This window comes from Microcebus murinus, chromosome 3 (genome assembly GCF_040939455.1).
Source record: "Microcebus murinus isolate Inina chromosome 3, M.murinus_Inina_mat1.0, whole genome shotgun sequence".
NCBI classification, from domain to species: domain Eukaryota; kingdom Metazoa; phylum Chordata; class Mammalia; order Primates; family Cheirogaleidae; genus Microcebus; species Microcebus murinus.
In genome coordinates this window covers 39,952,279-39,966,158 of record NC_134106.1, presented here as the reverse complement: position 1 = coordinate 39,966,158, position 13,880 = coordinate 39,952,279, and the positions used below count along the sequence as shown (strand labels likewise).

Genomic DNA, 13,880 nt, shown 5'->3' with positions numbered 1-13,880 from the left:
TTAATTTGCTCATCTCTGCTGAGATTGGACTCTCATCACACCCAGTGAGCAGACTCCACAGTGGGCAGGATCAATTTGGCCAGGATCCCTGGATGCTGGTGCCTTTTTGGGGGAGGCAGGGGGTGGGGGTGTGCAGAGACAGACCCCCAGCTATGAATCTTATACCTGCCTCTTCAGAAGGTTGAGAGCAGAGCTTCCTGGAAATAGCCAACTGGCTCTCACCAAGCTATTTCTATCCCCAAAGTCTAGGAGCTCCTCTCAAGCATGTATATGAAAGTCACTTGCTTTTGTTGATGCCATTTTCAGCCAGCAACCTCTGGTGCCCATGGTCTCACGCATTCCAAACAATACACATTTATTAAACTGCTGCCTGTTTTTCCCTCTCTCCTTACAGACTCATCCAGAACACCAAAAACCTGGTATACATTGAGCCTGGAGCATTTACGAATCTTCCCCGGCTAAAATATCTGTAAGGAATTTGGCTTTTTAAGCAATTGGGGAGGGGAAAATGGGCATCTGATGAAAATTAAAGCAATAAAAATGTTGGGATGATTTTTTTTTTTAATAACATACATAGCACTATTTGCATGTTCCTCCTCAGCCTTCCAATTTAAATTTAATCAGCAGTTCTTGTCAGCTAGCATGCTGGGTGCTTTCACATGTATGTCAATGATTCCCAGCATTTTCTCTGTCCCAAACACCTGAGAAGAACATCACCCTTTGCAGTGATTTTCAAAGTTGATGGCAGGAACGGGGGAGCGGGGGAGGGGGGGCACAACACTTTAAAAAGGATAAATCAGAATCTCTACAGTGAGCAGAGAGTAGGTGAAAGTGAAAAAGACAATTCTGATTTGACCCCCACCACTGGTTGAAAATTACCAATCTCAGTTATCTCATTTGTTCATTCATTCATTATATAAAAATTTTTTTAAGTATTGCCTTGATGTAGACCACTGTACCATATAAACTTAATAATTATTTTCTATTTCCCTTTAACTTACTAAGTCTACCAGTTGGTATTATAAATTGAGAACCACTGCAGCCCAACAGAGTCATTGCCTTGCTGGCAATACCAAAACTGGTAAAGTTTGATCCAATCTATAAATTTGTTACTATGGATCTTCTCATATATTAAGTCATCCCTATTCACACAGAAAAATCTAAATCCCTCTAACACAGATATCCTCTCTCTTCTTTCTGATAAATTAAATTTCATAAACTCCCCAGGGAATGTAAAGTTTATCCCCCACCACCACACTGAAAAAGAAAAACAGAGCAAAAGGGAAGGACGCCTTCTCTTTGGTGTTCCATGTCATCAGTTTTGCTCCAAGGCCTCCTACAGGTACTGCTACTGGAGGTGATATAGCTCCTTTGGCAACTCTAACCCTGGACAATTCCAAATTCAGATGTTTTGCTTTTACAAACCTCCAAGGAATCTACAGGATATACTGCAGCATCAACAACTTTGGTAAAACATAAGAAAATTCCAAAACCAAATTTGACCACTGCATCCCTATATTATCTAAGAATCACTGTCTTTATTAAATGACATTTTTATCCAAAACTGTGATATTCACCCAACCCAAGTGTTACTACCCAACTAGGTTCATTGCCCACTGCTCAAGGGGAAGCCAATACATTTAAGACAGCAGGGTTTATACAGAGGAAAGATTTAATATTACAGCCACCATGTGAGGAGATGAGAGGAATTTATCAAATCCATCTCCATGAAAATTTGGAAAAAGGGTTTTTAAAGACAGTTTGGCATAGGCAATTGGATCTGCTAATTGGCTGGGTTTGGGGAACCACAGGGGTGTAGAAATTGTCTTCTTTGCTGGGTTGCAATACCAATTGAGTCTGTTCCTCGGTATGGGCCACTGGTCTGTTACACCGGAATGCAGGGCCTGGAAAACATCTCAAAAAACTAGCCTTAAGTTTCACAAGGGTGATGTTACATATAGGAAAAGTTAAGAATCTTTATCACTATCAGCTATGTGACTCATGAGTAGCAATTATAGGAAAGCAAACAAGAGGACAGTGGCTGGTCATTATCATTATTTTTAGCTATGGCTGTGCCTTTGCAGAGTTTTAGGCCCTTACCACAGTTCTCACCTTGCACCCCATTATTAATCTGTAAAGAGCAGTTTCACAAGTACACACTGCAGTCCCAGCCTACACTGCTATTCCTAGCCATAGACAAGGCACAGATTCAGTGTAATCTGGGGGTGCAGGAAAAGAAGAGAAACGGAGAGCTAGAAGAGAAACTGGCTTTGTTTCATTGTTGCCAAGGTAACAGGCAGCTCATATCAGTGGTTCAGAGCCCATGACTCGTAAATTTAAAACTCAGTTGGGGGAACTCCAGATGTCCAGACTCTGAAGGAACTCCATTCTTGTAATAAAATATTCTTCAATTTCACCTATCATTTAAGCCTCTCTTCTCTTTGGAGGTTAAATAAAATGTGGAAGGAAAAGAAGAGGAACCTTGAGTAGCTCCAAACTCCAAAAGAATGTTTAATAATTTCAATGAGATACAAAGAACTTTCTGAGTTGCAATGTAACTAAATAAAGGAAGATTTTTAATAATGAGGGATATGGATTTCTCAGATAAGATTCATCTTCCTGAAGTGTCTAAGTTAAAACCTGCTCCAAAATAAAGGGATGCTTTCTAGATCTCTCAAAAGCATGGAAAAAACAAATTACCAAAAAGAAAGGAAATGCAATACAATAGGAAAATGCAATTGATTTAATAGGAAAAGACAGGTTGGAAATATAAATTTAAAAAACCTGAAAGTTTGGTCGCAGCCCCCAGATCTCTAAATAAGAGTCATTAGAGCAACATCCCCGATAACATTAGGGGCTTTTAAATTCCAACAATCTTCATCAGCTTAAAGTGTTACAAATAAAGCTAAATTCAGTGTTTTTTGATTTAATGTGAAAATAGAATTTTCAAAGTGCCTTTCTACTCCCTTTTTATCTTTACACCTTAATGACAATCACTTTTACCCACTCTCTGCCCACATCACTACCATGGCCCAAATCACAGAAGCATCTGTAACACAGGCATCCGAAAGCTTCCAGATGTTACGAAGATCTTCTCCTCTGAATTTAATTTCATTCTGTAAGTACCAGGCTGATTGCTATGCATAACAGTTTCCTATTTGCAGCTAAAATTTGGAAAGTAAATATTTCTCATTTCTTTCCTCAAGGGAAATTTGTGATAACTTACACATAACCACCATACCAGGAAATGCTTTTCAAGGGATGAATAACGAATCCATAACACTGTGAGTAAGCTCCCAGAATCACATCCTACCATGCAGCCTCCTGCTATTCCCACTTCTAGCTTGAGGTGAGCTCTTTCTCATGTTTTACCACATTCCCACTCACCAGTGACATTCTTCTCGACCTAAAATGCCAAGGGTGGGAGGACTTGTGTGGGATCACAGCTGGGCCATAGGTTTACAGAATAACCAACCAACCAGTGCAATTTAAAATTAATCAAATGAGCCCTAAGGATTTTCAATGACCGAATTTCAAACTAATGAAATTGTTCACTGCATTTATGGCATGCTCTGAGCTTGGGAAGACACAATCTGTAGGGGAATGGTTGCCCTAGTTAAAAGAGAGCACAGAAATTTCAAGATTTCAACTGAGAAGAGTTTGGAAGGATATACTCCAAATAGGTAGAGTAGTTGATCAATGGACCTTGCTCTCTCCCTCTGATTTTTCACCATCCCTTGGGACCCTCTCGCTTTCTTTCTGAAGCAATACCATCTATGCCCATTCTCCTCCCATCCCTTAATACTGCAAAATAGTGTCTCTTTATGTAACAGTCACTCTCAGGCTACCAGGCTCACAAGCCCCATATCTTTCATAGTGTTTCCTAAAACTATTCAAAGTATGGTCCGTGGACCAACACCTTCAGCATCTTTGGAGAGCTGATTAGAAATGCAAAGTCTCAGGCCTACCTGAGACCTACTGGCTCAGAATATGCATTTTCACAAGATCCAAGTGATTCACGTGTACACTAAGGTTTAAATGGCACTGTACTAAAATATAAAATAATCCATTCTCTTTACGGTACACTTGCCTGACTTCCTTCACTGCCATCTACCTTCACATGGGGGCACCCTCCTTTGCCCCTCCATTCAGAAGCAATGTCCTGTCTCATTTCTTTACACCTGAAGCCCAGTGGCCCTTATTCAATTCTGTTCCCCACATCCATATCCCTCTTGCTCTTTCTGCTTTGGTTACAGCCCAGGGCAAAATTGTGATGAGACAATAAATGAGCTCACCCTTAGAGAAAAAAAAGAGAATAGATTGGAATGACTCTGAAATGAACAGATAGATGTGAAACAAGAGAAGAGACAATCTCAGAGGACTCTCTTTTATATCAATGAATTCTAAAAATTGGTATCAACTGTACACTGCATTTGTATAGTACTTTTACTTTTTGTAGGTATAATTGTAAATGTGTAATCGTCATGTTAGAAAGCTGTGATCATGTAGCCCCAGCTCAGGGTATTGCAATCAAAAGAATACAGAGAAGCAACTAAAAATAATTTCAAAATAACTCAAATTCTTTACTTGCAACTTTTGAATGCTGGTAAGGAGACTGTTGATCCTAGAACTACTTCTCAACAGTCTCTATTCCTGCTTCCTCCACACACCATGGCTCTGCCAGCTGTTTATGAAGGGATTTCAACCCACAATTACAGAATGGATCTGGACTCACTCATCATGCCCCCTGTCAGAAACAGGAAACAAACTCTGAGCGAAGAGGTACTACATGCCTTAGGATTTGGGGTCTTCCCATGTCTATACTGAGACTACAAAAGACATCTATGATAAGATTCAGATCCTTAAGAAGCTCATAATCTCATTGAGGTGAAAAACATGAAATAATGAAAGAATAATTCAAGCCAGTAGATATTCACTATGAAAGTGTGTGGTACAGAGAAATAAGATCCCAGAGAAGTCCTCTTGGGCTGGAGAAGTCAGAGAAGGCTGCACAGTGGAGCTGAAACTTGGACCTCATAGAATCAGTAACATTGATATGGGTAAATGTGATAATAGCAGCTAATATTAATACAGCACTTATTAAATGCCTATGATGTTTTCAGTACATTTAAAAACTCATTTAAGTCTCATTAGAAACCTCATAAGATAGGGACTGTCAGCCACACTGTTAGATAAGAACAGCAAGGCACTGAGAGGTTAAGTATCCATCCAAGCCCGAGATGTGGACCCAGTCATTCTTGCTCCAGAGGCAGGTTCTTAACCATCAGGTGTGGTACCACACACAGAGACAAGGGGAGCAAGTAATCCAACTGAGGAGACAGCAGGAACGAAAGTGTGGCCATGGACAGGAGAATAAGCTTAATACTAGGGAGAAACATTCTGTTTATGGACGTTTAGATAACTGCTGGGGTGGAGGGGACACTGTATTACAGGGCCTCAAGTGCCAGGATAAGGGGATAAGCTTGGAGATAACTATGAAAAATGTAATAAGAAGAAACCACCCAATAGTGTATCTTTATTCAAAGATCACAAATATCCAAGACTCCCTTTGATTTTGCCCTAAATTTAAAAATAATCTGGGACCAATCAGTTCTCCTCCCAGGCAAATGTACAGTGAAAGGAATACCATAAAGTAGGTATGAAAAGGCAGAAGACATGTAGCCTCGAGGATCAAGAAGAAAACAAATGTTGGAATAACCCAAAGGGAACTAGGAGTTCACAAGACTAGGCCAGCCCCACCCCCAGACTCAAGGAGTGACCGAGACGCCTTTTCGCATATCACATCTCAGCGTGTGTGCACAGAACTGCACGGTATTCTTCCAACAGGGCCACTGACTTTTAAGAGGAATAGTGCATGCCAGCCGGGTGTAATTGCCCCCCCTCAAGTTCATGAGGACTGCAGACCTGGCTCTCCCAGAGAGCCTGTGGGGCACTGTGCTTCCATCCCCTTCCTCACTCTTGGCCCTTCATCAGGAAGGGGAATGATTAGTCATTTGCGTGGCACTTGTTCTCAGCTGAATGGACCCTTCTGTAAGCGAAGGATCATGTAGAGCACCCCGCTGGAAAAAGGGTATTACACTTAAAGAGGAAAGCCTTATTTTCTCAGCTATAAAGTTCAACTCCCTAATTAGAAAATAATGAAAGCAAGCCTTCTCTTTTCATTATTAGTGGTATTTGAGATTTTGCTTTTTGTGGAACCTGTCTAGCCCTCCCCCTACCCAAATCTTTACCAACTGTGAGCTCATTTAATGAAAACCAAACACTTCACTTGATGCTGGAAAAGCTCAGTGGGGCTAATGCTAAAACTATGCATTATACTCTTATGTCCCTTTAGAGTCACTTTGGCTTTTCATTAAAGCTCAAGAGGTCACCTTGAAATGTTCCTCTGAATGAGCAGGATTTAGCTGCACCACTTTGAAAATATTCTAGATGACTGGTCATACCAGTCTCAAAAAGGAGACAGCCTTGGTTCACATCTGAACTCTACAAAGAGAAGGAAAGGTCATGGCAATTAATTTTCTAAGACTCTACAGAGAAGGGATATGTGGCAAAGCATGACAAGATTCCAGGCTGCACCCAGATAAGCCACAGTAGAGACCTGCTGGGCACTGAAGTAGAAAGCCTGGCTTTTCGTCCTGGCTCTGCATCTAACCCGCCGGGCAGCCTTAGTCAAGTCAGGCCTCCTCAACATGCCTCCATTTCTGTCCATTCAATGAGATTATTAATACCTCCTTGCATGAATCCAATCACATTGTGTTAACTATGTAATTACCACAATTACAATTAATCACAGTTAAAAGCTAATATTTAGCAACCCAGAGCAAGCCAGTTATCTTAGACCATCTTGAAGACATCGCATTTTATCATCTCCCTTGAAAATTTTTTATTTTGACATTTTTAACTGATAAGTGGAGTCATTTCCATTTATCTTTTCTCTGACAAATGGAAAGAACAGTGTGACAAACACCCTTATACACATTACCTAGATTCACGAACTATTAACAGCTTGCCATACCCACACCACCTCTATATATGTGAGTACATAGAACATACTGCCCTTTTGCCAAACCACCCAAAAGAAGTTTATAGACATCATGACATTTCATCCCTAAATCTCCCCAAAACAGGAACATTCTACATAACTACAACACAATTACCCCTAAGAAAACCAACATGAATTTAATGGCATCATCTAACCTACAGTCCATAATCAAATAAAAATGACTTTTATAGATTTTTTTAAACTAAGAATGTGATCAAAGTTTAGTCCCTTAGTCCTCCCAATCTCACCTCCCACACTTCCCCCGATCCTTCAAATTGTCCCCCTTCCTTCCTCTGTTCTGTATAATACTGAATCCTCTGAGGAACCCAAACCAGTTGTTTGGATTCATCCAACTGTATTGCCTGACTAGATTCAGGTCAAATATTTCTACAAGAATACTGCAAAGGGGATGTACCTCTCCCACTGTATTAAACCAGGCAATACATTATGTCTCACCATCCTACAACTTGGCTGCTTGGTTAAGGTGTCGACTGCCAGACCTCTTTGTTGTAAGAGCACATTTTTCCATTTGTCATTAATAAGTGAACAATGGTAGGATACTTTGAGTTTGTGTGATTATTTAGTTGGCCAACAACCTTTCATCCAGTGGTTTTAGCCTCCATGGATTATTCAGTTATTACAAAGGGAGTTACAAAATAGTTTTCACATACAATCATCCCTCTACATTTATTAGCCAACACTCTTCTGTAAAGAAAAGGCTAACTTTTTTCCCTTTTCCTCTCTCTCTCTCTCTTACTCTATTTCTTTAAGTATCATGATGGAATGTGGATCTTTTCAAAAATTGTATTTAATACATTAGAATCCATTACTGTCATTCTTTTTGATGCCTACACCCTTTTCACTACTTCATATGGTAAAGTCATATAAGTTGACATGAACTTAGTTGAGGTGGAGGGAAACATGAAAACTCAGTGCTGCTGAAAGACAGTAGGCACAGACATATTAGGGAAAGGGATCCCTTGCTGCGGAGACTGTGAGTCCCTGCAAATGGGGAGGACTCTGATGTACATTCCAAACTAGGATTACGGCGGCACATAGTAGTAACCAGGAGAGTTATCCATACAACCACTGCCAGAGCATCCAATGGAGAAGCATCTTCATACATGAGGAATTATTCAGATATAAAAGGACTTCAGCAAAGTGCCACACAGGGAAGAAAGTGTTGAATTTAGGATGCCTTTCTTTAGGATATTGTTGGTATAGTCATTGGATCAAAATTTGCTCACAGATACACTACCAAAGCACTTATTTCAAAAACAGTATTCTTTGCCTGTTAGCAATGGAGCCATTTTTTGAGACCCTGAGGATCTGTAAACATAAATTAAGCTCTCTTCTTTGAAATCATCCAGAAATCAAGTGATCCAAGAAAGAACTATGGCAGAATGTCTAATACTGTTAATCTGCCCCCAGACATGCTTTTAGAGCCCCAGGAATATTTGGAGGTCATTATAAGGTAACATTCAGAATTAGAGTATCATCTATGATTAGTAACCAAAGCCCAAGTCTTACTTTGAACAGAAATGTGCCATTCTCTCTGTTTGATTCACAATTACTGACATTTGAGTAGAGAACCTAGACGATGCTTTAAAGTTAGGTACAGCTATTATAATAGAGAAGGAGGGGGAATCTTCATTTCTGTGCCCATGATAGAATTCTCAAAGCAAAGCAAATGAAGCCTTCCTCATTTAATTCTGACACCACAATGATTTGGGGAAAAAAGTTATCTGAAGTGACTCTCCAGATGTTTTTAAAGGGCATGAAAAGCACTGTGCAGGCCTGACAGCATGAGGCCTCCCACTCACATTTGTAATTTCTCCAAAGTAAGAAAGCCACTCTTTTAATCAAAACAGAGCAGCACACTCTATTGTGTGTGACTGGTAAAAACAGAGACAAGAGCAACTGAAACAGTGAGCTGTGTTCTTTGGAAAGTTGTGACAACGGGACTGAGGCTATTCAAAAAAAAAAAAAAAAGGTATGAATAATGTTTATATGCAAAAATGTCCATGAAGCTAGCACAGACCAAAGGTAGTTGAGAGCCATCAAAGAGTGAGTACATTGGGGGCAGCCCAGACCACTGACCTGCTCTGCCCAGGAACAGAAAGACCCCCACCCTAGTAGAAGAGGATGACAATTCAATTAAATAAGATGCTTGTCTTTAATAGAAATCCTGTCCAGAGCATGGAAAGGGATATCCTTTTCCTCTGTTCTAAAGGTCAGAAGGCTGGAGGCTACTGAAAAACATACCAATATAGTAAGCATTTATTATATTCCAGAACCTATTTATATGTGCTTAACATATGTCTACTCTTTTAATCCTCATAATAGCTTCATAAGGTCAATATTATTATTTTATTTTCAGATTAGGAATCTGAGGCACAGATAGGTTAAGTAAGTTGCCCAGAATAATTCAGGTTGTAAGTAGCAAAGCTGAAATTCAAGCCCAGGCAGCTGGGCTCAATGCCTGCAGACTTAACCATGAGGCTGCACTTACAGCAATGGCATTGTGAGCCCAAGAAAAAGTATAATATCCTAACCTGTATCAAAACAAGGATCAGGGCAGCACATAGCTGTGATGGGTAATGGGTATCTAGACAACTGCCGGCAGCTTTGCTTTGCTAAAAGCAGAGGAGTGGCTTTCTTGATCCATTGCACATACAGTTCCATCACTTAGAAGGTAGAGAAGCAATAAGAGGACTAGACTCTGGACTCAATTCTGAGCAACGGAACATCTGATGTACTTCGGAAATGATGAGAGCTGCACCAATCCATGAGACACCCTAGGGGACAAGGGTTCCCAAACTGGCATGTCCGAGGCTCACTGAGAGAATTAACAAACTCTCACATATTCCTGGATACCACCACTAGTTTCTGACTCAGTTGGTCTGCAGTGCACCTAGTCAGTAGTTCTGAGTTTGCATTTTTGACAAGCAACTCCAGATGATTCTGACTCAGTGGATAGATGAGAATGCTTTGACAAATACTGGCCTAGAACTCTAAGAAATTAAATTTAAGGAAGGTTAGAGAAAAGAAGGGTGTGATTCCTTCATCTAAAAGATATTGCTATAAAGGAATTCAACCCCTAAAGTGGCAGGAGACTGCCAAAGAATAATATTCTAGGTGTAAAACAAAAAAGACTTCCAGTGGGATTGAGCTGCTAAGGAGGCAACAAAGCTATGTATAATTATGCAAGACAACAGGTATAAACCATGTACCTATCTATGCTCTCAGATTCTACAATATAAAAGGGTAAGAAAAATTATTGAAAAATGGCATCCAATAATCCAATACGAAACATAGTTAAGAGCTAGTGTATGAAGCTATAAACTCTGAAGAATTCCAGAAGACAGAATGTGAGACCAGAGAAGCCAAGGAAGCCTCTTGCTTCCATGGAAGGGCAGAGCTACTGCTTCACCCGGACTATGGCTGAGCTCCTGCTAGGGTAGCAGGCATTCTGCGAGGCCTCAGGGGTTTTAAGAAATAAGTATCTTCTCTGTTCTCTTTGAACTGAATTTAATTTGAGGATACTTTAAGAATTATTTCATAATCTCTAATTTATATTTTCTAAATTTCAGAGTTCAAATATACTTCAACATGAATCCCACCTTTACTTATTTATATGGTGGTTTATCTCAGGTGTGCTCTGGATTGATGGAAAGAGACCACACACACACACACATTCATATATACTGTAGATATTACACGCATACTCACACATCACAAGATAAAGTTCCATGCTCGTTTTATTGAACAAAAGCTAGAGAAACCCTGCAAACAACAGCCAACTAGAGCAGGAAAAGGTGAAGCATGTGTCTGAACTGTTTCTCAAGTCACAACCTCCATCCTGTGCCTGGCCATGCAGCTGCCGGCAACCCTGTAAAAGGAAGCTAGGGTCTTGGCAGGTACAAGGAGACTAATTTTGCATCACCCCACAGCCCTTTTTCACTTGAGTCTTACATCATTGTTCATGAAGAACTTACACCAATATTTCCACTTAAGACAGTGGCTTTCAAACTTGTTTGGCTACTACTTATAGTAAGATATTCATCTTACATAGACACATTTGGTCGTCCAGTTCTTTTAACATACAATAACATGCAATACAATACATACAATAACATACAATAACTGTGATACTCCCAGGTGCCAGGCACTGTTCTAGATGTAGGGGTTCTACAATAAACAAAACAGTTTACAATCCTTGTGCCCATGATGCTCATGTTCTCCTGCAAGATGTAGACAATAAACAAGAGAAACATAATTGTGGGTAAGATGGTGATAAAGCAATGGCAAAAACAAACCAGGAAGGACAATAGGAATGTTGGGGGATGGGAGATTGACATTTTGAATAGGGTAGCCAGGAACAGCCACACGGAGAACATGACATGGAGCACAGCCCTGCAGGAAGTGGGCGGGTGGGCCAGGAGGATATCAAGAGGAAGAAAAGTAAAAACAACCAGCAAAACTGATGTGCTAGAAGAGCCCCAGGTAAAATGTATTCTGGTCCCATTCTGCCAATTGTGGGCTTTAGACAAGTCACTTTCTCTCTCTCTGAGCCTATTTCCTTCTTTGCAAAATGAAGGGGTGCTGCTTAATCCTCCCTAGGCTCTTTTTTGGCTCTAACATTACCCAATATCTGTTTATAAGGAGGCTCTTATGTCCTATTCTACGTAGAAGTATATATGTGTTGTGTTTATGTATATATGTACATATATATACATATACATATGTATTTATATATATCATATAAAAATAGTAAGACAAATTTTCATAAAAATTAATACCCTAATTACTTGCAACATATCTAATACTTTCCTTTTGTTCTATTCTGCTCTATTTCATTTTTAAAAATGCTGGTTGCATCCAACTAAATTGATTTTGCTATCCGCAGACACTAAAATCTTCTTGCTTTTAGAGCCAAATTTGGCATCAGCAAAACCACACATTCATCCAAGAATAAATAAAAGCTAACTCAGTACTTGAGACTCCCTTTGCCCTCAGCTTTCAACATGCCAGAAAGCCCACACAGGCCTGCAGAGCCCAGGACAGGCTTACGTGGTAGACAGCTCTGGCCTCCACTCCCAGCTATGCCACTGCTTTGACCTTAAGCAAGCTACAGAACAACACTGAGGCTTTGGTTTCTTGTTAGTATAATGGAAATGGTTAGGAGGATTAAATCATAAAATACACATGGGATGGCTGGTGAAGTGTCTGGCATTCAATAAACACTTAATAAATTGGTGGTGGTGGTAATGGTGGAGGTGGAGGTAGACTAGGGTAAAAAGAACAGCTTCATTCACTCAGGCCCTCAGAATCTAAAATGTTAAAGAAACAGCTAGATACCATGAATGCCAGTAATGATCTTAGCAATGAATGTCCCAAGAGGAAGAATGTATGCTTCCAAACTGCATTTCTTTCAGTTCCTTCCCATTCCTAAAACCCTCTTTCCTCTCTCGTTTAGCAAACTATATGGAAATGGATTTAAAGAAGTACAAAGTCACGCGTTCAATGGGACGACGCTGATTTCACTGTAAGTATTTGCTTATTTCCCTAGCTCATGAATAAAAATGAAATATTGCTCTGGCTACCAAATCACATTCAATCTTCAGCAACTAACTCAGGGCAAAAACAAACTTTCAAGTGGCTAGTTCTCAGGGTTTCATGCACGTTACTAGGCAACTGGCTGGCTAGAAACCCCAGAGCACCCTGATTTCAAAGACAGATGTAGCCTCAATACATTGAAGTTGACAGTTTGCTGAAATATTCAACACCCTACTTTATGCCTCCTCCATCTCACAGCATCCTGCTCTAGCCGCCTCATTCAGGTTGACGGTGTGTTGGAGGCAGCACAATTTCAGAAAGAAATTCTTCCCCCAGCCCCACTACAGAGAAATTGGGTAACATCATTCATCAGCCGAAGCAGCCACAATGGACCCACTCAGAGAGTCCCATCTTCCTGATGCTAGTGGGGAAGGAAACCCATTTTCCACAAGGTGAGGGAGCTATGTGCTTTCACCACACCCTACCCTAGGCCCCCGTGTTAACAGCCTTTAACTCAAGGGGAAGGTCCCTGCTGTTTCCTTCATTGTTCTGAATCCCTCTTTCTTTCTATGCTCCTCTTCTAAAAGAGTGACATATTCACAAAGCTTGCGAGGCTGGAGATGTTCCAAAAATAACAAGTACAGGGTAAAGTAAAAATCACCCTAAAGTTGTGCATAGTAAAAACTAAGAGCACATGGAAAGTTCACCTAATGCCAAAAGCAAGAAAAATAAACAAACAAAAAGGCTGTTAAGATAAGTATGTTGTATAAATCATGATCTACGCCAATACTTCTCAAACTTTAACACACATAAGAAGAACCTGAAGATTGCTAAAACTCAGATTCCCGGGCCTCTCCCCCAGAGGTTTTGATTCAATGGGTCTAGGCAGGGCCTGAGAATTTGCGATTTTAACAAGTTTCAGGAGATGCTGATGCTGCCAGTCTGCAGTTGAGTAGCACCATTCTGTGTGATATGCTATCTATTTTTAACTATAGATATTTAATCAAAGACCCTATTACACTGATACCATGCTACGTAATTTGGTAGCTAAGAGAACTAAGAGTCACTGGAACTCAAACTCCAAACCTAGTATTTATTAGCTTGTATGACCTTGAGCAAGTTACTTAACCTTTCTAAGATCCTCATTTTTAAACTGGAGCTACAAATAGGCTTGTTTTGAAGATACCCTCACCAAAATGAAAAGATATGTTTTGTATCCTTGAGTATTATACTTAACAGAGTGTCGGGCACATAGTAG

At 40.2% G+C, this 13,880-nt stretch overlaps 1 protein-coding gene across 1 annotated transcript in view; it reads left to right on the top strand.

The window, feature by feature from the left end:
- LHCGR (luteinizing hormone/choriogonadotropin receptor) overlaps positions 1-13,880 on the top strand; it is a 53,852-nt gene that overhangs the window by 22,230 nt on the left and 17,742 nt on the right. The window contains exons 4-7 of the mRNA XM_012755381.3: positions 395-469; positions 3,044-3,118; positions 3,207-3,284; positions 12,543-12,611. Coding sequence (XP_012610835.1) covers positions 395-469; positions 3,044-3,118; positions 3,207-3,284; positions 12,543-12,611 — 297 coding nt within the window. The remainder of the gene's footprint in view (positions 1-394; positions 470-3,043; positions 3,119-3,206; positions 3,285-12,542; positions 12,612-13,880) is intronic.